General features: G+C 40.1%; 1 protein-coding gene across 7 annotated transcripts in view; it reads right to left on the bottom strand.

Annotated features, from left to right (window-relative positions):
• DLC1 (DLC1 Rho GTPase activating protein) overlaps positions 1–27454 on the bottom strand; it is a 256883-nt gene that overhangs the window by 30615 nt on the left and 198814 nt on the right. Inside the window, exon 1 of one of the 7 annotated variants that reach the window (XM_072037588.1) lies at positions 6814–6990. The exons of the other annotated variants lie outside the window; for them this stretch is intronic. Within the exon in view, the coding sequence (XP_071893689.1) occupies positions 6814–6826 (13 nt within the window). The 5' untranslated portion in view covers positions 6827–6990. Of the gene's footprint in view, positions 1–6813; positions 6991–27454 lie in introns of those variants that run through there. 7 annotated transcript variants of the gene reach the window in all.

The raw sequence follows: 27454 nt of genomic DNA, 5'->3' as shown, positions 1-27454 counted from the left end.
TTGCTCATCTGGGACTAATGTTCCCATTTAATGGTTGCAAAAGGGCTTTTATCCTTAGAAGCTTGTCCTCTTTTTCTGTCTGTATCAGAAATTACATGTTCTTATATATCTGAAATATATATCTGAATATATATATCTTATATATCTGAAATATATATATCCCTATATATAAAGCCCTCTGAAATTTCAGGTGCTTCACAAAATCTATGTTCAATTCTGAAACATGGTCTGAAGCCATTAAGAAGCCTGAGACCATTCAGGATCATATTTTTTAAGGCCAGCTGTGGCTCAGATATGAGAAATGTTCTTCCCTGGGTAGAATTCCACTGCTGAAGCACAAGCAATCATTTTTCCAAGTGCTTAAATTACATCCCTGACATGTGAATTGTGGTCCCAACACAAGACTTGATCAAACTATTCCAATCACTCTGACCATAGCTACGTGAACGTGGATGTGAAATCTGAGATAAACACAGAACAAACGGCACTATGGCAGCTGTCTAAAAAAATGAACATGGTAAATCAGCTCTGTGTAATTTGTCATATGCCTGTAGCCCTTTAAAATTGGGACAGTATGGTTTCCTACAACTTAGCCTGTTATGTGTCCATGGCCTCAGATGGTTTTCAGTTTGAAGATGTGCAACTGTAGCTTTGAATATAATTCAGTACCTTTTCGTAAGTCTGTTTTTACTCAAATCAATATAGTTATATATTCCTTAGGCAGTATTATTCCTTATTGCTCCACACCTTTCAGGCAACTAGCACTTAACAGGTCCTAAAGAAAGTAATTAATGAAAAACAGCATTCTACCAGGATAATAACCTTAAAACAAATACTGTAGCTTGGTAAATTTGTCAGTAAATACTCAACCACTGAAAGCCACAGAATTCTGAAAATCCTATTGAAGGTTCCTTGCCAATTTCTAACACATTTGGAATTTCTTCTTGTTCTATATAATTACACCACTACTCTAAAATATTAGTTAGACACATTCAATCCATGAAGGTTTCATTTCTTGAAGAACCGGCGAGTCACGGAAAATACATAATAGGCATGGCTTTTGAACTGATGACAAGCTCGCAGGTTTTGAAGTGTAAGCTAACCACCTTCCCAAGAGGGTCCCTTTTTCCTTTTTGCCTTTAAAGTTCAACTTGCACTTTGCAAGAGTGGCCACCTATTTCTGTATCCTCCTCTACCTCTCTGTGCTTCTATTTACCTTCTACAGTCAAATGACACATGCTGTAATCTCCACTTAACCTCAATGCTCAATTCAAGCAAATATGACTGAACACAAAATATAAAGAAAATATTTCTTACCAAAAAGTTTATGGGAGGAAAAAAGCAAGCTCTTGAAAGAAACCTTATATGGCACCAAATATATATGCTGCTTTCTAGTCACAGAAACCCTTGAAAGAGGTGGTGGTGGTGAATGTTACTCAAATATCTCTCAACTATGTGATGATGACCGAAGAAACACTCTCTTTGTGTTACGGCTGGCTTTGGGTTAAACATGGGAATGGCTTTTTCAAGTTATGGAGCCTTGCAGCAAAACAGTAACTATGCTGCTGATGTTATGTATAAACCACAGGACACTGGGAGAAGAAACAGAATATGTTTGGAATTTGTGTGGGAACAGATGAAGAAGGAGCAAGGAAACAGATGTTTAAGATCACATATTGATACCTTCTTTGAAAAAAAATAAATCAGAAAGCTTGAACACCATTTTTTCAGCTGAACTTTTAGAAAGAAAAAAATTGCTTAACTCCACCGACGAGGTTTTAAATTTGTTTATTCCCTTAATAACGAAAGCTAACTTAAAATAGATATATTTTATATATACATTTATGACTGGTTTCCAAAATATCTGCATAGGTGTATGTTGGCTTATTTAATTCTCCCCCCTACCAAGTACACCAGGTTACATAATGCAGTAGCTCTTACTGCACATCAATCCTCTTGGCCAGCACAGGAAACACAAGGACTCTTTTGTGAATCAGACCTAATTAACTTGAATCTCCTTTTCATAGTCTTCAGCATATTGAAATCAGGCTTACAGTCCTCCTCACTATTTTTAACAGTAACAAAAATATTTAAATTTAGACTTCTGCTTTCTCCAAGTCCAGCTCTGCTGTCAGCCACATCCCCAGCGCAGGGAGCAGCCCAGGTTTTCATCAGAGCAAGAGGAATGGCAGTACCTCATGGCAGGAGAGCAGAGAGGACACAACTGCTACACATAGCCCACTATCAAGTACACTCTAAACCAGGACTGTAAATTAAAACAGGTTTGTAATTTATTTCTAAATTATTTTTGCATTTTTAGTACATAGAGGAAGATCAAGAAAATAATTTTAAAAAGTAGTCTAAAATTAAAAACGCTGTTTAAACAAAACTAAAGCTTCACATGGCAGTTTTCCTGCCATAGAACAACTCTTTTTATAGGTTAAGGATGGTCTTCTCCCATTCACTTTCAAGAAGATGAAGAGATGAAGAGGAACAAGATGTCAAGTGACTTTAAAAAACACACACACACAAAAAAAAACTTGAGAAATAATTGGGCACGTGGGTTATTTGTCTGGCCTGATTAACACAGGGTGGTCTTGGAGGAGGATTATTTGGGGCAGAGAAAGCATTTAGTCGAATCCTCTGAAGGAGGTCATGTTGACAGATTCCAGAGTGAGAAACGAATCCTCCTCCAAAGATTGGGAAACAGAAGATGACTTTAACCACCTCTTCTCTCAAAGATGACTTGGTTAGAGTGACCTTTGAACAGGCACTGACGGGCAGACATTAACCACTGTGACTCCCAAAGCCAGCATTAGCACTCTCTCACGGCACCCTGCCTGCAAGCCAGTAAGCTTGTGTACTGTATGCAAAGCCCAAATCATGGGCTTGTTGAGCTCTGGTGGGAGGCAAAAGTGAGTAGGTTCAGCATGACAGACATGATTTAGGATATCATAATGGTATAAGGGATGATCCGAGCTGTCCCAATGGCTCAGGCAAGAAAATGGGATTTATACAGTTACTTCTAACTTGTTAAGATTCAACCTCACAACCATCAGCACACACAAGAAGAACCGTATGGGAGAAGGACTACCATCATAAGCCCTTGGTGCTTACCTCACTGATGACCAGCCCCCATCCTGCACCCTGTGGGGGTGATACAACACCAGATACACCAGGTCAGAAACTCCAGTGACAGCAAAACAGATCAGCTCAAAGCTCCAAGAGTCCCAGCTGACTGCTTATTTCCCCAAATAAGAATAAAAGGAGCAAACCTGGATTTTCCCAAAACAATTATTACTATGTACTTTCCACTTCCAGGTATTACAGAGAGTTATAGCATTCTGTTGGTGATGCAGCATACTTGAAAATGCTCTTCTCAGTACCTGGTCACCCCTTGCACCTTGAACCTCAGGCATAAGAGAATGGTCTAGATACAGCAGAGCCATTGCAGCACTGCAGAAGAAAGCAGAGAGTATGAAAAGGCAGAAAAAGAGACCTTAACACACACCATGAAGCTTTATGCTGGAAAGTTTCTTGCATCTTAAGATGCACAGGAAATTTGTTAATGAGAAACGCATGTGGAGAGCAGAGGGAAGGCTGGCCACGAGGGCATCCAGAGCCATCAGGGTCACAGAATGAACTTCCCCAAAATGCAAGGATATGAGGAATATGTTTTTCTGAATTCCAAGTCTTCAGTAGAGAACAAGAATAGGTTTGGGAAGGTCAAAGTGTCCACTGCTGGCTTTGGCAAATGTCTTTTATGCATCTCCTCAGGAAGCATTCTTTGCACGAATTGAGAAAAGCATGTGAACGGAGAGTTTATAGATATATATATATAATAAATACATTTAAAACCAAGTCTAAGGAATTCTGCACCATTTTGGACTTAAAAACAAATAAGAAATTCCCCACCAGCAATAAGAAGGCCATCATATTGTGTCTTCTTTAGAAGAGGGACTGGATAATGCTTTTCCTGATCCTGTCTTTAGCACAGTGCTTCCCAAGGGAAACGAATACTTGACAATATTTGAAAGAATATTCTTCCTCAAAACCAACAGCTCTCAGCACGCTCTTGTAGACACTGACGTGCTTCAGAAAGGTGTGTAGTATTACCAGTACCTGTCAGATAACTGACCTCAGAGAATTGCAGCCAACTAGATAAGTTGCGAATGACTTTAATGGTACCAGTTATGTCAAATGGCATACTGTGATAACAAACCTACTGATTTCAAAGGTGTGCTGTGTAGGATAAGGTATTGCTCAGTATCAGCAAGCAAGTAGAATAAGTGTCCAGCAAAAAGAACCAGAAAGCTCCAGTCACAGTTCCAGCCCTGTGCCCCTTTCATGGACTTGCTCACCACTGGTATAACACAGACTGGGTATTTTTCCTTAAAACAGGAGAAGGGGAGGCAATAGAAAATAAAATAAAAAAGAAAAAAATGTATAATTTCAGACACACAGGCTCTTTTTTTTTTTTTTTCCTAAACCAGAGAAAAAGGTATTAATAGCAGTAAACAAGAACAAGCTACACGTTGTATCAGTACCCCTGTCCTCCATATTATACACTCCACGAATTCAGTTAGTGTACACTGCAAATGCAACACATTCACATTTATCTCCATTCTTCAGTTCAGAATTCAAGGCACAAAGCAAGACAATCCTGATATCTTGCACCAGTCAGAATTACCTATGGCACAGGAGCAAGCAAGATATATGCCCCTGCAACTGCTGAAATTACCAGAATTACTGGACTTCTGCGCTCACTACAGAGCTAGAGAGGATACAGCAATCTGTACTTCATGAGACACCAAGGATCATGCTGTATGCCAAACAATATGATAACCAATGAAGACATAAAATTATATGGGGGCATCATCTCTTTGTGGAGATCAAACCATCAAGTTTTCTGTGAACTGCAGATCATTCGATTACAGTATTTCTATAATATGCACAGGAAGGAAGGGGAAACATCTGAAGTTATTTTTATTTCTCCAAGTCTTCTGGCTAAACTGTATGAATGCTAGGGTGGGTCTGGCATTGTCTGAAATGTGTCAGGGTCCTTTTGCATAGCCTCATTTCCTTCTTCCTGTTGCTAGGAAGGATAGTTAAGCATGAAAAGCGCTTGTTTACAGTACAGGACCATCCTGTTAAGCACATGAGTTCTCTTCCTCTGTGTCCTTTTAACCAGCCAAAGGTGCAGTTGTGTTTATACTGAAACCAACAGAAAAACTCCAATCAAAGGAGAATTATGAGAGTAATCTGTATCTCTGGAGAAACCCAAACATAGCATACTGTGGTAGGAAAAAAAAAAAAAAATAGCACTTTATCATGCAAACTGCATCTCTAAATATTTGCAGAACTCATAAATTCTCATGCCTCAAACAAACCATTGCCTAGGATGTAGTGGATAAGAAGAACCCGAAAAGTAAAACCAAATCACCTCTCATCTCCTTCTTCTAGGAATCCTAATATAAACAGTTGAGATTAGTCCATAAGGACAACTGGGGTACCTTTTTCCTCCCCCCACCAGAGGCAAAGTACACAGGGTCCTTGGGGGTCTCTGTGACCAGCAGCAGCAGGCTGGGAAGACCCTGACTCAAGAATTAAAATTTCCTAGACTGAACCTATGCAACCGAGATTAAAAAAAAAAAAATGTAACAAATACTAACATGGTAGGATACATTCTTGCTTTTAAATTCCATTTCTCAGTAATAGTTAACATCAGCTCCATGTAGTCTAAAACAATGTATCTGTGCTTCCGCTTCCTAAAAACTCAATTAACCAAGTTGTTTTAAGAGAAGATAAAGAGATCAGAAGTCCTGGAGGTTACAAAGGTAGCACCAAACGCTTTGATTCCCGTGACCTTGTAGATGAAAGGAGTTTTCCCCAAACATTTTCTTTGGGCTATGCCGTGCTCCACAATCAAAGAACCTCAGCCCTAATCACGACCTCAGAGGCAAAGCGGAGCAGAAACCTGAACCCGTTTGTCAGAGAGACAGCAGCCCCGCTTCCCGGCCACCTCAGCCTCCCTGTTTTTGTGCTGCTTGTGCTGGGGAGCAGCTGGGGCACCTGGAAGCCGAGACAGGAGGCTGCTGGCACCCGGCACCAAACCCTGCGTGCCATCGGCCAGCATGGGCCTGGCTGCCAGCTGGGCACTGAACCGCTGATGGATTCGTGCTCGGAGGATGAAATCTGCCTGCCTGTCCCTTTAGTTCCCTACAAACAGCATTAAAACACAACCCAGCAAAGAGCTGCGCCTCTGACTTAGTTCTGGGAATGTCTCGTCAGGGTAATTCCAAACCGATCGCGCTCCTCTAAGAAATAAAAGCATCTACAACTGAGGGCTAGGATTACTACTACACCCTTCAGACTTTTAATCCACACGTTTTAAGCACTGTGACACACCAGGCAAACCCCTCCGACCCAGCTCGGCGCAGGGCTCACGTGTAGTTCAATTAGTTCAATACTTGGGCAGGGGGGACCCCGGCCGGAGCCCGGGGGGCTTTGGGGACCGTCGGGCTCCTTGAGCCCCGCTTCACCGCCAACGCGGCGGCTCCCACTCCCGGGAAGGAGAAAAAATAAAATAAATAAAAAGAGAGAGGAGGGAGAAGCGTGGCCGAGGGGATGCACGGAGGGGACAGCGGCTGCCTTCACCGCGGCTCCTCAGCACCCCGGGGGCTGCGCCGTCCCACCTGGGGCTGCCCAGCCAGCCTCCCCCCGGTGCTGCCAGGATCGGGGACCCCCGCAGCCTCCCCGTCCTCCCCTATCCCGACCCCAAATTCCCCAAAGCCACCCCTCGGCGGAGCTTACGCGTGAGGATCATGGTCTCCCGCCCAGCCTCCGCGGGGCGCCGGCCTCCCTCGCTGCCTGCCTCCGCGGCGGCGGCTCGCAGCTGGCACCGCCACCGCCACCACCGCACTGCCACCGGCCACCACCACACTGCCACAGCCACACTGCCACCACCGCAGCGCCACCGCCCCCGGCCGGCCCCCTTCGGCCGCCCCCGCCGCCGGGAGGACCCGCCCCGAGGCCCCCGTCCCGCCCCGGCCCCGGAGTGCCAACCCCACCTGGGGACGCTTTGAGGCCGCCAGCCACCGGGGTGGCCTTGTGGGGTGGCCAAAAATGCCTGCACAGCACCAAAACCTCACTTAAGACCTTGGAAAAAGACCAAAGCCTTCACTTTGGAAACCCACAAGGGTTTTCCCTACATAGACTGCAGAATGACCATAGGCATGGCGTGCAGATAGGCACTGCTTGGCTGTCTTCATATCCCTGCACACACTCCCAAACCCTATATGTTTATATTTAACCCCCCTGTATGTTTCCTGAAGATCATTCAAACGCTTATTCCTTGACTGATGCTCAGGGCTTGAAAACGGCACCAAGTCCGCACAGCGCCTTTTGAGCAGCCGCCAAACTATCAGCGTGGAAAAGAGTACGGGGAGATTTTGGAAAGAGCTGGGACCCATCAAAGATTATGATTGGTTCGTTTTCTTCCAAGACAGCCTCATATTTTAGACTCGCTGTTGTTATTTTAAGTTTCGGTTGTTGTTTCTGCACTATGATCTGTCAGATATAGAGTATATATAGTGTGGTGCCTGAGCAGGCAATTTGCTGAAGAATAAACATCTCCCCTTCTATAGGCTGCAAACTGTGGCCAGTTGGCTATTACAGTGTTGTTTCTGGAAACCCCTACACAGCTCCAGGTCATTAATTTACTTTAATAGCCCAGAAGAGGACGGAGCTGTACTATATCTTCAAGCTTGGCTGTACACGTTACCCGCTTAATCAATTACCCCTTCATATCTCGACTCACTCCAGCTCTTTTTGGCATCATCAGGTTTACCTGCACTTTTCAGTGCTTCTTGTAAGGCAGTAGGTTAGATGTTGACATGGTAGGTCAGACCCATAAAATGTGAATTCTTTACTCTAACACAGGAAGGCAGACACACGCTAAGACCCAGCTGTTGAACAGACAAGGTAATCCCAGCCTAATTGGCTTTCTGTCTGCATTGTCTCTACTTTTAGACACTTGGTAGACTAGGAAGTGACAGAATAGTCATGACAAGAGATGGAAAAGGCTGGTCGCGAATTGTGTGGGATTTTTCATGGTCTGAATTCCAGAAAAAAAATAAAAAAAAAATCTGTAACTCCAATAATCATCCTCAAAAGGAAGAAAAAAAGTAACAGAACAAAACCAAACTGTCCAAAACGTGGGAAAGCATGCTGGTGGTGCTAAGGTGTTTCCATCGCAGTGATAATGCTGGAACCAGAAGCCCACAGTATGTCAAGTTAATACCCTTGGTAAAAAGCAGGGTTTATTATTGTAAACACTGACTGCCTAGACTGCTTCCTGGACCAAGCCTGCCTCTCTGTATAGGAAGGTTTTGTTCAGGACCTGCAGGAAGCTTTTGAAGAAGGAAGGAATGGACTTTTACTTTGTAAAAATAATAATAATAATATATATATATATATATATATATATATATATATATACATAAAATGGGAAGGGCCTGGAGGCCTAGGCAGTGTGAAAGGAAACTGGAAACTGAAAACATCTAGGAATGAGAGGAGGAGATGTGCACGGCAGTGAAGGAAAATACAAAGTGAGAGGGTTGTGTGATGGAGGCAAAACAAGAATTTGAAGCTGGAGAGGTTTTGTTTGATGATTCTGAATGGGGTGAGCGCAGAGATTGTGAAGACAGGGCAGATGTGGCAGAGACACAGAAGTTGGAAAGCTCTCAGTAGTTCAACCAAGGGTTATCAGTCTCACCTCCACAGCTTTGTAAAATAGCAAATGAATGATAATGATGATAAAATGCTTTGTGCTTTGGTTCAGCCCTCCTGTCCCGCTTGCAAAGCTAATCAGCTCCCACAGCAAAAGGGGAATCTCCATCCTCATTTGGTCTTTGTGGATGCTTACAGCAATGTCAGAGCCAGTGACTTCTCTGATGGAGCAGTCTGTCTGCTGGGATCATCGCTAAATAGATGCTGGAGGATTATCACTGACCTGGATTAGATGCTTGCTGGTAATCTGAAGGAGAAAGGCTTTGATTCTAGGTTGTTATCAACCCTTGAAGACATGCAGTCTCTCTGGCTTGCATTTTAACTCGGAATTCTATAGGGCTGCTTAAGCAGGCGTATTTTCAGAGCTGAAAAGCAAGGCACCAGTCTGGCATTAGCTGTAAAACGTGCTCCGAGGAGCATTCCACCTGAGGCATGGGTGTTTAGCAGGCAGCAACCACCCTAATCACTCATTCAGCTTTAAAGAGTGTTGTGAAATCAGCAGAGCTTTGGCCTTTAATATTTTTATTTCTTTAACTCTCTGGCTATTCAACAAGCAGGCAGCTGCCTGACAGAGACATGGGATTTTATAAGCAGTCTGCCTAAGAGGATTGTTTCTCTGGAGCACTGTTATCCTTAATGCAATCAATGAGCTCTCGCTGGATGGTAAAGTAATTGTAAAGGCTTGCCCGACAGGCACAATTATTCACTTTAAAAGGTGAATTCTCCTTCTGTTGTAACTGCATAAGAGAGCGAATCGCAGGACAGCATCTCGTAATAAGGGCTTGATTGTCCTCTCTTTTCCCTCCAAGGCCCGAATGCCTTAATAGTTAACTGTACCCTTGTCATCCTTTTGTGTCTGAACAGCGCAGTACACAGAGACATCCCGCTCACAATTAGTCAACTGACCTGCTCGTACAAACGCAGGATTGTCAGACCCGTGACGGCCACTCTGCACGCTGGTATTAATATCCTCTTCGCAGCAGCATGATAGATTATAGGGCCGTTTCAGCTTGAGTTTCCAGGCCTCTGGCTCTGGGCTTGGACTCACTGTTGGCTGGGGTTTTTGTATGTAGCATTTCCCCAGTCCCAAGGACCTCCCTGTTCCAACCATTGTCAGGGAAATAATTAAGTTTGCATTTTCTAGCACTTGACTTTACTGAAAAGTAATTATTTAAAGGAGTCTGTAATTGTTCGAGCCTCTTGACAAAGAGTGTTTGCACTATCACTTCTCAGAGATAAGCAGTATTATGTGCTCCTGGCTTTCAGCTATTGTTTTACGTACAAGAGAATCACAAAATAAAAGTAAGTATCTTTCCATGGCACTTTTTAACAAATTACACAGCAAACTGCATACCGCATAAATATCCGTGCTGCTCTGCTGCCTGTAGCTGACAGGCTCTCTGTTTTAGAAATCTTCACCTAGAAATAACTACTTTTAGAAATATTCCCACCTCATCATGTATGGGGAGCTGGTACTTATGTTCAATCCCAGGAAAAACAAACAAACAAACAAACAAAAAAAAACCCACAACACTTTGGGTATTTTTTTCCTTTATTTTACAAGTAAATAATAATAATAAAGAAGTAGCCTTGCCTTAATCTTTCTGATGCATGTACCTGACTATTTTTAAAGGAGGGATCACTGTGCTCCATATTTCTGCCTGCTTTTAATGCCCTCAAACACCATGAGTTCAACAGTTCAGGCTGCAAATGAAACCAGCAGGTCCACACTGTACTTGAGAAAGGCTCTGTTATATGGATGCACAAAAGGATAAGAAATAAAAATTACAGTGATGACGTAGTTTGACAAAGAGACATAATTTGATAATGTATAAATACAGATAAACTGAAAAATGAGGAGGAAAGAAAATAAATACTTTCACTTCCTTTCAAAAAGAGGGTCAGCTCCTTAGTGTACATGGAACACTGCAGGCTTACAGAAATGAGTAGAGATCTAGGATGTCTTTTCTATATTGTTTTTAAGACATTGTCACTGGTGATGATTTGTTTTTTGAAGGCTGAAGAATTTTCTACTGTTTACGAGTTTGCCTTCCCTTCAGTTAAAGATACATTGATTAGCTTAAAAGTACAAACCCGTTAATTTGCTAATAAAGATAGCATCCATAATCAATCACTGATGAACTTGAAGTTATCAGGACTAAAACCTAAGGGCTGAAATCCCAATTTCAGGCCACCTCTGCATCTATGTGGTGGAAATGGTTGTGTCAGCAAGACCTAATGGGTGTGTAGGTCTGACACAATTGGTTAGAGAAAGCTGTAACAAATTTTTCACTCTGCCAAGGCACCAGCCTTAGGCCTATGATGTGGGAGCTGCCTTGGTGACCTTGTGGCTCTGTGACACCAGGAGTCATCTGTGACCCTTCCCTCTTTGTGTGTCAGTCGAATGGCAGAGACCATGCCTGGGTCCCCAGCCTGCTCCTGCTCTGTGCATACAAGTCACCGTGTGCAGTCAGCTGGGACAGGGAGACAGTGCAAAGGGATACTTTTACTCAACATAAATATTAAAGAATGATCAAAAGATGAACGGTTTGATGATGGAGACAGGTTATATACCTCAGCCTTGTGTTGCCTGAGACATGTTTATTTCAGACCAAGGCTCTTATTTTCACTCTTCATGTTCCTGTGACAGCAGCTATATCATTAATAAACTAACCAGCTCTCCCCTCTTCATTTTTTAAGTAAACAGACTTTACCTTCCACCTTTAAAACCACTGGTGTCAAAGGCACTTCAATGGTAAGATGCATTTTTTTCTACCTCACTGTGTTCATGCATGACATCCAGTCTGATGAAGAAAAAAGGTCAGCTTTCACAGACAGGCAACAATACCCTCCACTAAAACAAGATGTGAGATGCAAATTGTCCACTAAGGCAAGTGAAAACTGAAAGACTGCTGCCTTAAATATGTCAAAACAGTGGTTAAAAAATGGTCTATGAAGCAGCTGTGTTGTTATAATACATATGAGATGCTAGTCTTTTCAGCAGGGTCCCCTGAACATATCATGTCAGCCACACAGTGCCTTGCTGGGGCTAAAAGGAGCAGAAGGGAAGAAAAAAAAAAAGAAAAAAGTTTTCTTTTAGTTCATAGTATCTAAAAACATTATAAACAATTGAAAAATTCCTTTCAGAAACAATGTTTTTCTTACTTCCATCTTCCATCTTGTGTGATCCAAGGCTTTTTAGTTAAATGAACTCTATATTCATTAAACTTATTTCCTCTGGAGGAAATAGGCACATGCAACCACCTGGACCAGTTGACCCATTATGTGAAAGACTGCTGCTGTTTTAGCCTTGGGGAATCTCCAGGACTCAGGAAATCATTTTAAACCCATGACTCAATAAAGCACGATAACTATGGCAACTGGAACACATACACTGTGATGCCTAATTGCACCTCAGCGTTCATCAGGGGAGGTACTGGCTTGATACTATAGCCTGGAGAGTAGCTATTGTTAATGTAATGTGAAGCTACAGAGAAAGGAAGAGGGAAAACACATGTTAAGATGCCCGGTGAACAAAGTCAGGCCTGGTGTAAGTCAGGACAGATCGTAATCCTTCTCAGCCCTGTTTGTGACAGACCGCTGGACTGAGACTCAAAGTATCTGCAGTCTTGTCTCTTTTAACTTATTAGGCAACCTTGGTCTACCTGTTCCCTTTCTCATACCTCATTTTTCCCACAGATAAATTGGAAGCATAATACGTGCTTCTTTTGCAAAGTCCTTAAAATGTACAATGGAAAGCGCTGTACTGAGATTATTATGCTGATACTGTGCTTAATAAAAATGCTCTTGCAGATTGCCAGTTTGACTGCTTCTTTCATTGTCTGTGCCCATGTTCTTGCTTATTGTAACTGAAAAACAGCTTACAGCAGCAATTACCTTGCGTTGTAGTGGGAGGTGAGGTAGATGCACACATGCAGACGGTTACTTAAGGGCACCTTAAGTAACTCTCTGGAGTGTCAACACCCATAATGATGTCTGAGGAAAGACGAGAGAAGTGGAGGGGGAAGCTAGCTGTCTTGCCAGTAAGAACAAACTGAGTTGGACAAGATTTATTAGGTGTATATTACCCAGATGAATGTGATCCTGACTTGAATGAGAGCCAGCAATAGCAAGGGGAGAGGGTCAGACAGAAAGAAGTGGCTGTTTGGCCTTCGTCAACAGACTGGAGACCTGGCGGGGATTAGGAGGAGTAACAGAATTGTTGGGGTGTTCATTCTTCACTCCAGAATTTAAGATTATGAATTCTAAATGGATGGCCAGTTCAGCTGAAAAAATGCTTATTCCTCCTTCTCCATGCCACATTTCTCTTTCTATGCCAGTGTGTTACAGAGTGAGAGTACGGTACCATTTGTGAACACGATATGATGCACAGAAGTGATTGACAGGTTAATAGGAGCTTGCATGCTTTAAAAACAAAGATGCATATTCTGTTACATGACCACAAGAAAAAGAAACATGCAAAGCGGTTGGTTTGCTTTAATATTTCAGCAGTGTCACCTCATGACAAGCTACCTCTTTTAGCTCGCTTTTTTCTGAGGTTTTAGTTTTGCCTTGATATCATTTTACAAAGAGACATGGTAAATGAGTTTGCTCCTGAGAGAGCAAATCTGTTCTATCTAACCCTAGTCCAGAGTAGTTTTTAAATATCTAAAGTCTGAGTTAGGGAGGGAAAAAAATCTTGAGAGCATCCTCTCATATTCTGAAATGCCACTTTTTTCATCAGACTTCAAAATGTAAACACAAGCAGTAGTGACTGGAGAATACTTTTCTTCTTTGTCTAGTACACCTGACAAATTGAGCTCCCCTGTTTTTTTTTAAATGTTACAATAGTTGGTTCACTAAAGCAGCAGAACAAACCCTTCACTCACTTTCTATTATTTTAAACCCAAACTGCAATGAAGCAAATTCTCTGGTGGTGTAGATGAACATTTCAGAAGCCTGTATTTGGACAATTATTTGCAAGAACCAAGAATCTGACCTTGTAATTCTGTAAAACAAAATTAATTCCAGAATATTGCAGATTTGGCTTACAGATAACAGGCTTACTCATACTATAGCCAACTGTTCACAATTTTATCTAACACCATTAATATATCTACAAAGGCACCCTGAAGGAACCCCTTCTCCCTCCACCACCACCAAGTGTCTAGCTGCCTTGCAAATGTGATGTGGTCTGTGGGGATCTGACAAATTGCATACAGAGAACAGACGCAGCCCTGATGTTTTTCAAACTTTTATGCCATTGGATTCTTTGAATCTTTTGTTTCTGACAGTTTTACTGAAGAATTATTAACATATATGATACATAGCATGAAACATAGTGGGTGCCCTCTGGTCAGCATTTAATCGATAATAGAACCTAATTATTTTTTCATGGGCCCCAGCTAAATGTATGAACAGCATTATTTATAGGATGTGGTGCCAACATGAGTATGGCTGTTTTCTGGTCTCGTACTTCTAAAATGAGAAGGATCTCTTCTGAGAAAAGTAACACAGGAAAGGAAGACATCTGATTCAGCTAACCTGCTTTTTGTTTGATCACAGCTTCAGAGAGTTCAGGGCAGCTGGGGGCATACCTGTGCTAGGATCAATGGGGCAAGTGATTAACAGTGATAGGGTATTCTGCACCTTTCATGCTCAAACCAGGACTTTCTCTCCTTTGAAACAAGAGCCTTTGCATCACTCAGTAGAATTATGTTTCTTGTGAGCAGCATTAGAGTACAGAAATAGTGTCTATTTTCTTTGCTGAGGAATCTTTATTTTTTCCAGATACAGAAGGTCTATTAAACTTCAAGATTAACAGTGCTTCTGGCATCTGATTTTTAGTCAGGAAGTATAAACAATGACTTGAAAGGTGTATATGCAGAACTTTCCATCTGATTTACCCATAGCTCGTTAGAATCTGTCATGCATGTCATATTGACCTTACAAACTTAATTACCTGAGCTCTAAGAAACCACACGCTTGCCTCTCAGCTCCATAATGTAAATCAGTGACAGCACTAAGAAAAAGCTCCCCAAGATAACAATAAACATTCTGAAACATCCTGAAAACTGAAGGTTAGAATATGGAATTTCTCAGCTGATGAATAGGATTCTTTAGAAACTGCTTGGAAATAAAAGCCATAACCCACTTTGCTTAAGGTACACGTAACATTTGGATACTGTGAATCCCATGTGTCAAAAAAAATAGAAGCCAAGTATCCCAAATCATAGTCTATACCTTGAAAATAAGAAGTTTTAAACACACATTTTTCAAACTTTCTGTTTTTATATGAAAGACATGAATTTTATATTATTGCCAATATATAAAAACTGAGTCAAACCTCCAGTCTGCTGTTCAGCGCTGTATTGGAGAGCTATCTGAAGAGTTCAGTTGCTTATCTGCTATTGCTATTTCTATTGCTTTTCAGGAAGTTGACTGACTTCGTCATGAGATTTGGGAAACTTCCTGCCTAGTGTACAGAATGAGAACAAGGATAATTCATCTACAGCTTTACTTCTGAAGTAGCAAGATATTGCCCACCAGGGCAGGCTTCTAGCTAACCTAGGATCCTAGGGTGCTCAATCTGTTTCCAAAGGGCAGCGTGGCTTCCAGCTGTTTGTTCTGCTAATACATTTTTCCCCTAAGCCATGTAAAGAGCTGTGCACCTGAAATAATAAGAGCTTCTCATCTTTATGCCTGTAGCACCTGTGCTGGGTATTTCTTTCCCAGTTTCTTCATGTCTTCCATTTATTTTCCTTCTCTTTCTCTCTTTGTCTTCTTTCCCTCCTCATAGCTGGCTGCTACAATAGCAATTACAGAAGGTGGAAGAACCCTCCTTAGTTCTTTTCCTCATCTCCTCTTCCTTTTCCCAAGCAAGAGAAGAGCAGGTGAACCATAAGATCCAGGGCTGTTGAAGATGTTCCCCGAAGAAGGAAAAGGGAAAGGCACACAAGCCAAAAGAAGAATATAGGTAATGCCTAGGAACAACTGGGAAACTAGAACTCAAAATGGAAATGTAAGAAAAGGCTGAGAGACATGAGGTCACTGGTAGATTAAGTGAACATGTCTGCAATTGTACAGCTAATGCAAATCTAACATTTAATTTAATTGTTCCATGGAGCCAGTTGATAGCCAATGCTTGGAACCTTCTGATAGGAGCAGATGTAGTAAAAGAAACAGGAAGGAGAATGGTCTCCAAGCATCTTGCTGAATGTTTGCTAGAATTACTCTATAAAGCAATTGTTTTTTTAGTAGAAATTGTGACAGAGCACATCGAGCATAATGCTAAGACATTTGAGAGCTATCTGCCATTTTATAGCTACTCTATAACACAATCCACAACATAATGGAAAGCTCAGAAAATAAGATGGGCTGGTTTACTTGTCTTGAAATAGTATTTCTCATCTTGTATGATCTTTTTTCTTGATTAGAAGGGCTTTGTTTATTTTAGGATAAAAAGGAATTTAAACCTTGTTCCTACAAAATTGAGTATGCAACTCTTTTGGAGTTGAAGGGTATATAGAAATTTGAGTATAAAAATGCTGCAGGATCATGATCTTATTTTTTTCATGATGGATTTTCAAGCTCTTTCACAGACTATTTTTGTGATCTCAACCACACTTCATTTGAAATTCTTATACTCATTCTATTAACAGCAGCTTCCCAAGAATGAAAAGCTGATGCTTTATCCTCTGGCCACTTGTACCTACTATTTCTGATCTGGCTGATAATGCCAGAAATCAAAGTACAGATTCTCAGAACAGCAAGGCTTTTCATAGTGGTCTCTCTGCATGAAAAGTCCATGTGTCAGCTAAGAAAATGAATTTCTAATAATACTTGGCACTGAATGAGTGGCTTGTCTCAAATGAGTTCACCAAGCACTGTTTATCTGATCTTTGTAACACTGAAATAGGTTTAACCTATTTGAATTATTTTTGCCTAAGCCATCTTCATATCAAGAAGCTTATACTGGACATGATAACCCCAAAATCAACAGAGGAATTCTTCTTTTTAATTAAAGGAATTAAAGCACACTAGTGATATTGGTGCTGGTGTGCTTAATGGTGCTTCTTTGTTGGACAGCAAACAAAATTTTCTGTGCCTGTTGAAAATTCTGGAAATTTTGTGCTAGTGAAAGTATTTATTTATTTATTTTTAAGCCAGGCAAATATTATGCAACTTTCTCTTTGCACAAGTTTAGTGTATTTTTGTAAAGATGTTACCTATAAGTGTCCTTTCCATTTAAAACTTACTTACTTGGTATCATTTTCAGAACATACTACTGTGCAAACTCTATGTGATGCTACAAATTTGGTGTGAACGTGGCTCTGCAGTTTGCAGTATTAACAAATATCTGGCTCTCAGTCAGATTTCTTTGTAGTAAGACATAGGCTGTAAAGAATCAAATATAGACAAGAAAATTGATTTAGAAATGAATTCCTCTATTTTGCTTTAGATTTGAAGTAGTAATCTTAAAAAATAAATGTGTGCATTAAAAGGCTCATTAGTTTTCCTTGGTTCATACAGCAGCAATTTTAAAAGCATTCCTTCACAGGCTAAAGATGAATCAAAGTTCTCTGATTGCCGTAAAATTGTGTGCCTCTACCGTCATAGTTTGTCCTGGACCAATTCCAGCGCATTGTGACTATGGGAGCTAGAAAGGAAAACTCAAGAGGGTATTTTTAATCACTTTTACCTCTATTAACAATGTGATGCTATTTCCATTGTTCCTGTTATAAAAATAAGTAGCTGACATGTTCCCCAGAATTGATTATTGTGTTTCAGTCAACAGATCAGCCAGCAAGACACTGCAGCCTATCAGGAAAGGGAGTGGAAAGGAGCAGACAGAGAAACCTCAAAGGAAAGGACAAGACACTGTGTCTTTTGTCCTTTGTTCCAAGATGGAAATAAACTGTCTCCACTTTTGATAAGCCTGTCTTTTGATCTTTGCTTGCAATAATTACGGTTAGACACTAAGTTATTTTATGAACTCTTTTAGGTTTACGTCCTTCTAATTTAATGAGTTGTTTTCTACAAACAACCACATTAATTAACTGTTTTATAATTTATTTTTATTTATGGAGATTCTACCTAATATGGAAATGAACTAAATATTGGCAGACTTGGAGATGATGAGAAGTATTTCCTGCAGATTTAATTTTGCTTCACTTTACAAATATGTGAATACATAAAAATAAAGACATATAGAAATATATGAAGATCTCTATACCTATTTTCTGCCTGTCTCATACAAATATACCAAGATCTATATATCTAAAATTTGGGGGAGGTGTGTCTGTTTATGTATACCAATCACACTGCCCACCTATATACTTTAGATTGTTTGAAAAATCGGTCCCCTACATAAGGCTATAGATTTGTGCCACCTCTTGTGAGTATATAGGTAAATATAATGTCTTGTGAGAAGCAGAACCCCACAGTGTTAACTGCTTCTAGTGCAAGCATAAGAAGGAATTCAGATATAAGCTTAAAATGGGTTTTTCATTGTTTGCAAAGCCAAATTTTGTTCCAGTCAAACAAACAAACAAAAACTTCCAAATGAAGGTAAATAAAATTAATTGCAATGATCTAAGAAGCTAAAAACACTGTAAATCTAGTCTTTTTTCATACATGTGATGAAGAACCAGCATACTACAGACTAAAACAAATATAATGTCCAAAGAATGCAGACAGACAATGTGTTTATGTATAAACATATCTGTCATATATAGTACACTGTACTTTCAAAAAATATATCAAAAAGAGTGTATGTATAGTTTTATATCACTGTTAACTGACAGATTTTAAGTATCATTGCAATCATCTAATTCAAATTCAAATTCTAATTCAAATTCTATGATTCTCTTTGAATCAAGACGGAGTCTTTTGATCCTTTCATGCCTTTGTCTTCCAGCTCAGGTTCTTTTATAGCATGCTTAAGATCATGATCAAGCTGACATTGTAATAAGAATTACATGATGCAAAGCTACAATATACCTCCCAATGTCAAGGCCAAGAAGATTACCTATGCTTCCCTGAGACATATCTTTGTAACAGTGTACAGTTTTGTGCCTGCAGATTTAAAAAATGTCAATTTTAGCAACTCCCTGCAGCATGTAGATCCATAATCATTTATTGGAAAATACATAATTTTTCTTAAGTGATCTAAATTGCTGAATCTTTGTATCTCCAGTGGAGTATTCTCTGCCCTTATCAGCTGAATAAGTGATGCAGTCTAAACAAAGGGTAATAATGTTCAACTGGAATTCCAGGAAAGGAAGCTTAATGCGAACTTCCTGATTTAATCTTACAAAAATAGAAAGGTTGATAGGATAAATGAATCACTCAGAAGAGCAGATTTTGCTTCAGTTAATTAAAACAGACCATAAAAATGTCAAAGTAACCCTTTGTAACATTTAACTGAAAAAGACACAAGACTACTTAGAGTATCATTTTCATGCATAAGACTGAGAAGAATCTGTTTAGAGAAACAACTCAACTTTCTGAAAACTTATATGAAGTTTCTTCTAATTTTCTATCCTGGAAATAATGTTGACAGCTACATGGACATTTCTCATGCAATTTCCTGAATCTTCTGCTTTTGGTGGACCAGGAAAAGACTCTTTTCAGAAGTAAATTTGGAACTTCTGCTCCTGGAAGATATCAGCAAATTAGAGATGCATGGAAATTAAAGAAAAACAAAACAAATGAACTATTTTGAGCCCTAAGAAAAGGTTTTGTTTGGTTCAATTTGAGTTCACTTTGACTTCCTAGACAGGGATAATCACTCAAATGTGGCATAAACCCGCAAAGAAAGTGGAAGGACCACTTTTTGGACAAGATACCTGGTAAGTTGCTAGGAAATGAGCAAGAGAGATGGTTCTGCACCACTGGGAGAATGGAAAGGATAATGCCATAGGTCTCTTCCATCTCTAACTTCAGCAAATTCGTCACCCATCAACACTTTTAAATATAGGCAATATGAAAAGTGTCTAAATGCAAGTCAGGCAAGTGACACACCCTGATTATAACCTTCTTCTTTCCCCCTACCAAGCCAGCAGGAAAGTGTGTTAAAATGTGCGTGTAGTACCATAACCCTCATAGCAAGAGCAAGCAGGATATCCTTGGGGCTGCCAGAGGCCATCCATATCAGAGGAACTGCTATGCATTTCCCAAGGGTCTGGCATAGGCTTATGCTCCACCCATCAGCTATCATTGCCTTGGGTGGAATATATTTGTTCCACACTTGGACATGGACATCTCATCTTGCTAGAAACAGCTTTTTTTTTTTTTTTTTTTTTACCTCAGGTTTTTGTTTGGTTGATTTGTTTGTACCCGTTCTTATTATCTTCCAATTTGTTACTTTTTAAATTTTGTTTCTGGGGTTGCAGGTTTTGCAGCCCTTCTTTACTAACATATGAATTTGCTAGGAATGGGAGATCAGATAAAGGCTTGAGGATAGGGCTGCTGTGTGGTTTTATGGTTGAACCAGGTGCTAGCAGAAGAAAACAAGAGGCAGATCTGGTGAAACGTCACATCTGTGCACATAAAAGATCTTATGAAACTGGCTAAGGGTGGTTATAGATGACTGACAGCATCCACAGTTGGAAGATGAACAGCTCCAAGTTAATATTGAATTCTATTTTATTAACTAGCATTGATCTCTATTTTACTGATTCCTGATCCCACGGATGACTCAAAGACAAAATTAACCAAGTTCATTATAAAACCTTTGATTTTTCAAGATGGCAAGAAGTGAAGAATAATGTGGGGAAGAAGGAAGAGGTGAAAGAATGGAACAAAGAAAATCTAAACCACATGGACGATCTTCTCTTGGTTAGAGACTCATTCTGTACTGAAAGTGAGAAATTATCTCCCACTACAGATTTAAAAGGGGATCCTGAATAACACTGGAAATTAGGTCAGTATTTTGTGCAAGTGAAGGTAGGAAATAGATATCATCAAAAGCAAGGTCACACTGATCAGCAAACAATGCAATCTCATCACTCCCTGTTGTGCCTGAAACATCAGACAGCTGTGAGTGATGAGGCACCCATCTGTGATGAGCTAAGGATGGGATGCAAGCCTTCGAGTCAAAATGAAATTGCCTACTTTTGACCAAAATGTTCTTTATGGGCGGGTGTGCTTTGATTGCCAACTATCTGTTTTGCTTTGGCACTTGAAATTAGTCTTGGATACCTCCCTTTGGAGGTTTAGCTGCAATTACAGATATGTTGCAGAAGATTCTTCCATTTCATAGAAAAAAATGATGAGAAATAGAAGGAACGTGTTCATCATCTGCCAGACTTGCAAGTTATATTTTTTCCTACATACTTAGTAGTTTGGGTAATTATTTTCTTAATGAGGAGACTTGTCAAAACACATTATGGTGACTGATTTCACATCATCACTGTTTTTCCCAGCAGTTTCTGATTACTGATTATATGATATAGGAAAGCATTCATTTTTAATTACTGCCAGTAATTTCTTAGAGATCATTAGCCACCAAACTGCTATAATCTACCTAAGTATTTTACAGCTTTCCTTGGGAAAAGAAAAATAAAATAAAATTAAAAAAATCTGGTTTGGTTTATAGCTATAGCTTGAGATTGGAAAATAGAGTAGTTCTGTATCTGAGTGTAAATTATGAATTTACAAAAGACAATGAAAAACACTATTCCTATCAGCACTATTACTGAATCTACAAAAGTACTATTACAGAGCCTACAAAACTGTATGAAGAAACACACTTATTTGCATTACTGTGATACCCTTCAGCTGAGGTTTGCAAAGCATGCTGCAAACAATGTATTTAGTCTCCCAGTAGTTTTAATGCATAAGCTTTCACTTTATGGTTAAAGAACTGAAACACATGGAGGGGATAGGCATTTCCATGTAGGCATTTCCACGGCTACATTCTGAACTGGCTGAGAAAACTGTGAACAAAACCTGGAAGTCTTTCCCTCTTTTTAGGGATTTGCCCTTAGGAGCCACTCACAGTGCCCTATAACTCTCCCGGACACAGCTGGCTTATGCCTTGTTTTTTCTCAATTGTCACAGTAGTAAAAAGATCAAAAAGTCCTGGCACAAGATGCAAAACTGATGGAAGGTCCTGGGCAGTCATCAGACTTGTACCACACTTCTAGGGACACACAGGCCCAGAAAAGGGAGCATATTCCTTGTCTTGGAGAGGAGAGCTCACTTGAGTTACTGAACATTGCTCCTAACAAAAGTCAGTGTTTTGAGGGTGCCCTTAAATGTACTGGTTATTTCTAGGATACCATGAAAGATTTTAAGTTCTGGGTTGTTTCGGAGAGGAAGGTGAATACAGATTGCGTTTGATGTATAGACTTGCCTTTGGTGTATGGTATGTGTTCAGGTATGCATCCCATGTGGTTTACTTTTACCTTATCACTTGTCACCTTATTCATAGTCTTCTTGTCTAGGAATAACTTTTGTGGTTATGTTAGTTAAAGTTCTTGATGAAAGACATAATCTTGCCAGCATAGCTATACCATTCTGTACCACTTTACCAAAGTAAAGTATTGAAGGATATGTATTTCTTTGTCATTTTAATACTACAGTTATCTGCAGCTTGCATTCACAGCTAACAGATGTTTTGTTCCTTGTGTCCAACATTATGCAATAAGACAGTGAGTCCCCAGAACTCCCTGTCAGGAACACAAAGTACTCCAAGACAGATCACTTTCATATTTTCTGGCATTCAGTGATGGGTAAACCTCCAAATGCTTTGGAGGTCCATGTAGATTAAGCTAAATATCCAGAACTCAGATTCCTAGAGCTCAGTTTTCTCAGACAACAAAATGAGGCTAGTTATCTATTTGGAGTAGTGGTACCAGGAAGAGAAATGAGAGAGAAAAAAAAAAGTTTTTTATATTTTCTAGAACTCTCCTGGTTAGTTTGAAATCAACAGAAAATTTCCCTTTTTTTTCCTGTTCCCATTTTCCCTTCTCCACTTAGTTTTTCACCTTCTGTATTTGCTGCTGTTTACAAATTTAGGCTGGAGTTTTGTCTCAGCAACGTCCACATAACTGCTCTGACTGCAACTGAAAGAGCTGCATCTTTCATTTATACCTGCATAAGTAGTCTGACGCCAAAGATTTCTTTGACAATAAAATAAGGATTGTCTAAGACATACAGATTTCAAATCTTCCCTGATGATAATATTTCTTGGGAGGAAAATTGAACAGCAGGGACTTCATTTGGGGTCTGGTTGAAGAAGTCTTTAAAGTCACAAAAAACTTCCTTTGCTCACTCACTCATGCCAACTGGGAGAAACAGAGGCTGCAAAAGTAGATTTATTTTTTTTAGTAACAACATCAGAGGTATCAAATATTAGGAAAATGGGAATTGTTCCATTTTGCAAGCATGGGACAGCCAAACAATTTCATCTGTTTTGACTGATTTTATCTCCTTCGCACAGACAGATAGTGCACCATCTTTAATGACTAAGCAGAGATAAACTGGTTCTTCATCACAGGTTTATGAATGTAGTTGACATTTTGATGCTCACAAAAAAATACTTACTGAGGCAATTACATCTGAAATGCTGCATAGCCTTTTTTTTCTCCTAATGGAAGATAATTAAACATTATAAAATGACTATTTCCTCATAATTTTGCAATAATAACATTTAAAAGTCTGTGTCATTTGCTTTCTGCAGCTGTTATTTTGCTCAAGGAGTCAGTGTATGACTTGATTTTTCTGTAAGGTTTCCAGGGAGAACCACTTTTACTTCCTTTAGTCCTACAGTATTTGGCAGGGCCAGACTCATGTGAATAAATCAGCGAAGAAATTGCAGAAATTTAAGTGAAGTTGCAAATAATTATTTTTTTTTTCTTGGAACTGAACTGCTAAAAATAATCAATGGCCATGGAATAACAAAAGAAACCATCGGTCTAATGCAGTGCTGAAACATAAATGCAGCTCTCAGAGCAAATACTGCAGAAACCCTATAGGGTGTAAGAAAGGGTAAAGGCATGATGGAAGCAGCAGAAGGAATTGTAGATGAAGGCTTGAAGGACATTAGGAAGCATGCTGAAAGCATTTCCTGTAGCACAAGCAGAGGAAGAGGCTTCCTATTGCGGTTGCAGTAACTGTGGGGACTGTGTGTGAGGGTCAGCCATGAGAACAGTCACGCACGTTGCCTGCACAGCGCTTTCTGGGGGCAGGCACCTGCACTAAGCACGTGCAGGAGGCACTCAGAAGAAAAAGCCACGGGGGAGGTTACAAGTGTTGTTCGTTTTCCCCTGTCATTGCTAAGTGTACTGTAAACATGTGCAACGTAAGGGCAGACAGAGCAGAGTTTCTTTGCTAACCCTTTCACTCTTTACCTTCAAATTCTGTAGGGAATAAGCAGGTCTGCCTCCATCGCCTCTATGATCTACCATGGACTTCAGATCCTGACTTTTAATTTGCTTCGAACTCACACTCCTTCACCTCCAGGCCCTGCCTACCAACCAAGTTTGCTTTCTAATCCATCTCCATCGAGTTTTCCAGCCCAAGTGCTGGAAAAATCTTCTCTCTTTCTGGACTTCTCCCCTGCCAAAGGTAGAATGACTTATTTGTACTCTGTCTTGTTTTCCAAGCAGGTTTTGTTGACACCATGCAATTCCCACTGAGCCCATGGGGCAGCCTGTATCATTGCATGGGGTCCTTTGATCCGTGCAAGGTCTGGGTACTGTGGCAGCCAGAAAACTTGCAGAGGAAGAAGGGAGAGATGTTGCTCAGCCGACTGATTTACGGAGCCTGGACTTATGATCTTGGACTCGTACCTCCCAGCCTTTGCTCTCCACCCTCCCAAAACTTGGCTTGTAGGAGGAATGCCTTTCTCCCTTACCGTGTATGTGCTCAGGGTTGTATATCTGAAGCCATGCAATTTCCATGAAGTCATTTCATGGAACCTAGCTAAATACTTTGTTCAAATGTTGCCTCCTGCTTAAGAAGAGAACAGAATTAAGAACTCTGTCCTGGGACTGGTGCACAGCTGGGCTTGTGTGGGAGCTGATACATGAAAATCAATACAACTGTGTCTGTTCTCCAATTAGGTTTAGCAGCATAGGGCATATACATAACAGAGTGGGAAAAAGAAGAGTGAAGAAAGTACGTGCTGTGGTTATTCTGCTGTTCAGAGTAACACTCGGGGTTACTCTGCCCCTGATCTATCTATTCCATTCAACTCCTAAATTCAACTCAAATTAAAAGGGAGATTTTTTTAAGTGCTGGGAAAGGCCATTGAACCCTTGTCACAAGTCAGGAAATAGCCAGAAGTTAAGAACTGAATTGGCAACAGAGCAGGGAAAGAGAAGAAATCTCCTACAGCCAGTTTTGTTTGCTGAATCACACTGATGTGGGCTCCTGGTGGCTACAGCAAAATGCACGTGGGCTTACTAATTATTGTAATTTATCCTAATAAAGTCCAGAATTAAGGGGTTTAGTTGTACTCCTTTTATGTCCCATTGGTTTTGGAGAGGATCCAGCTCATACTGTTTTTACTTGTCTCAAAAAGAGAGAAATGAATGCAATTGCTAATAGAAAAGGTTGACCTTACTATTACTCTGTAGCTTATGCTCAGTTTTACTATTTTATAAGACCAAACAGAAACATTTAGCAGGAACAAAGAATTTATTTTTCTGGGATACAGACCCCAGAAGGCAAACAAGGAAACTGTTTTAATGAATAACTAAGATGGGAAGTACTTCAGCACATATCCCTTTTCCACAGCTCTGCTTTCTTATCTTATGAAACAGACAGATGCTGGAAAAAGTGGAATGAAAACGAGTTTCTTAAGAGCTGTGCCAGCCTCTTCCTTGCTGATATATTGGTAAGTGCTCCAGAGGAAGCAGAGCCCAATTCTAGTTTTACATCCAAATTATTGCAGAAAAGCCAAGGGCTCTCTCTGCTTTTATGCAATGGGAAAAAGAAGTAGGCAGTGAATATTTTCCTGACAAGCTTTAGCCATGAACAGATATAAATTAGAGAAGCTGAAAACAGTACATTTGCAAATGCACATACAAGTTGTCAATATACCCTCTGGAAAATCTGCTGCAGATGGCTGATAGTCTTACAATATTAATAAATCTGGGGTTATTATTTCACTGTGTTTAGGTCACTTTTGGATGCAACATACAGAAGAGGCAAACACTGGCCATATTATATTAAGAAATGAACTTTCCATATGTTGGAAATAGCGTCATGAAAAGAAACTGCCCAGAGAAAGAAAACTTGGTATTTATGAGAGGGAGTACTTAGTACATCACCAGCGATCCCACCCAGTGCAGATTCTCAGACTCTGCCTGTTACCATGCTGCCTGATCTCAAAAAGGAGAGGGATGTTATTTCTCTTGAAGAAATAAAAAATAGAAATAGTTAGCCCATCCATCAACTAAAACCAAGACAAGTGTTTCGTTCTCACTGTTGAAATGGGATATTATTATTCCCGTGGGGATTAATAAGCCTAGCTGGAGGAGTCTGGCCCTTCGGGAGGTCAATGGAGGAATGCTTATGATTAATGTTTTGGTCCATGGTCTATCTCTATGCTAAGCTAATAAAGCTACGTCGCCTTTTACTCTCCCTTATTAACACAACATTAAACTTCTACTAACATTGATGTTGGAGATTGCCCTTGGCTCCATGAAGTAAAATAATACTTTGTGGAAAAGATTTTACTGTACAAATAAGCAGATTTAACATCCCAGTTTGTTCCCAGCTCTCAGATGTCAGCATTGCCTGTAATTAGCTGTGAGCTGGAATGTGTGTTGCCATGCAATAACCACACCAAGCATCTTCCTTCACATCTTGATTTCCCATTTCAAATATCCCTGTAAAGTTTAGAAAATGTGTTGAGGAAGAAAAAGGGAGCAAAAGAGAGGAGAGTCAGAATCAACACTTAAGACTAACCTAACATAGAATCAGCCTGTTAAATAAATACATTTTTCAATTTATGTGGCTTTACAAAAAAATATAAAACTTTGTAGGAAAGCATTGCTTAAACAAATAGATGCCTTGAAGAAAATAATCACAGCTATTCAGCAAATAAAAATATATTTCAAAGGACAGTTTCCACTATGATATTTAAAACTCTCAAAAAGAATGACATGAGATTACAGTGATGTATTTGCAGAAGCTTTTTTTATTTTATAATCAAGATTAGGGGTCTGTGAAAGACGAATGCCCACAAGCTCCACACAAAGTCCTGCTTTCTCACCTGAAGATATGGGAGGGCTATGTAAGCCTCCCCAGAAAACCCAGTCCTAACCAGTCACTGTCACAAAGCTGCCAGAAACAGGCTTTGATTTTCCAAGCAAATGTAGTTTTTAGGCTGCTGTCATTCTACTGACTTCCACCGAGGTGCTCCATATTCACAGTGATTCTTAGGAGCAAATCCAGCCTCCTTCCAACATTTTATGCTGACAACAAAAATGTCAGCTCTGCTATCAGTAAACATGAGAGCTGCTGGTTAAAGTCCCAGTTTTATTCTGCTACTGGCCACAAAATAAATGCATTTGTTGCTTACAGAGAGATGTAAACCTTGTGTTGTGGGCTTTCATTGCTTTCTGACTGTATTTTCCAAATGGCAGAAATATATTCCATGAACTTCAACTAGTCCAGGAGTAGCTCTGTGGTTTCCATATGACTT

The sequence above is a fragment of the Anas platyrhynchos genome, chromosome 4 (assembly GCF_047663525.1).
Source record: "Anas platyrhynchos isolate ZD024472 breed Pekin duck chromosome 4, IASCAAS_PekinDuck_T2T, whole genome shotgun sequence".
NCBI lineage: Eukaryota > Metazoa > Chordata > Aves > Anseriformes > Anatidae > Anas > Anas platyrhynchos.
The sequence above is the reverse complement of the archived record's forward strand: the minus strand, read 5'-3'. Positions and strand labels throughout refer to the sequence as shown.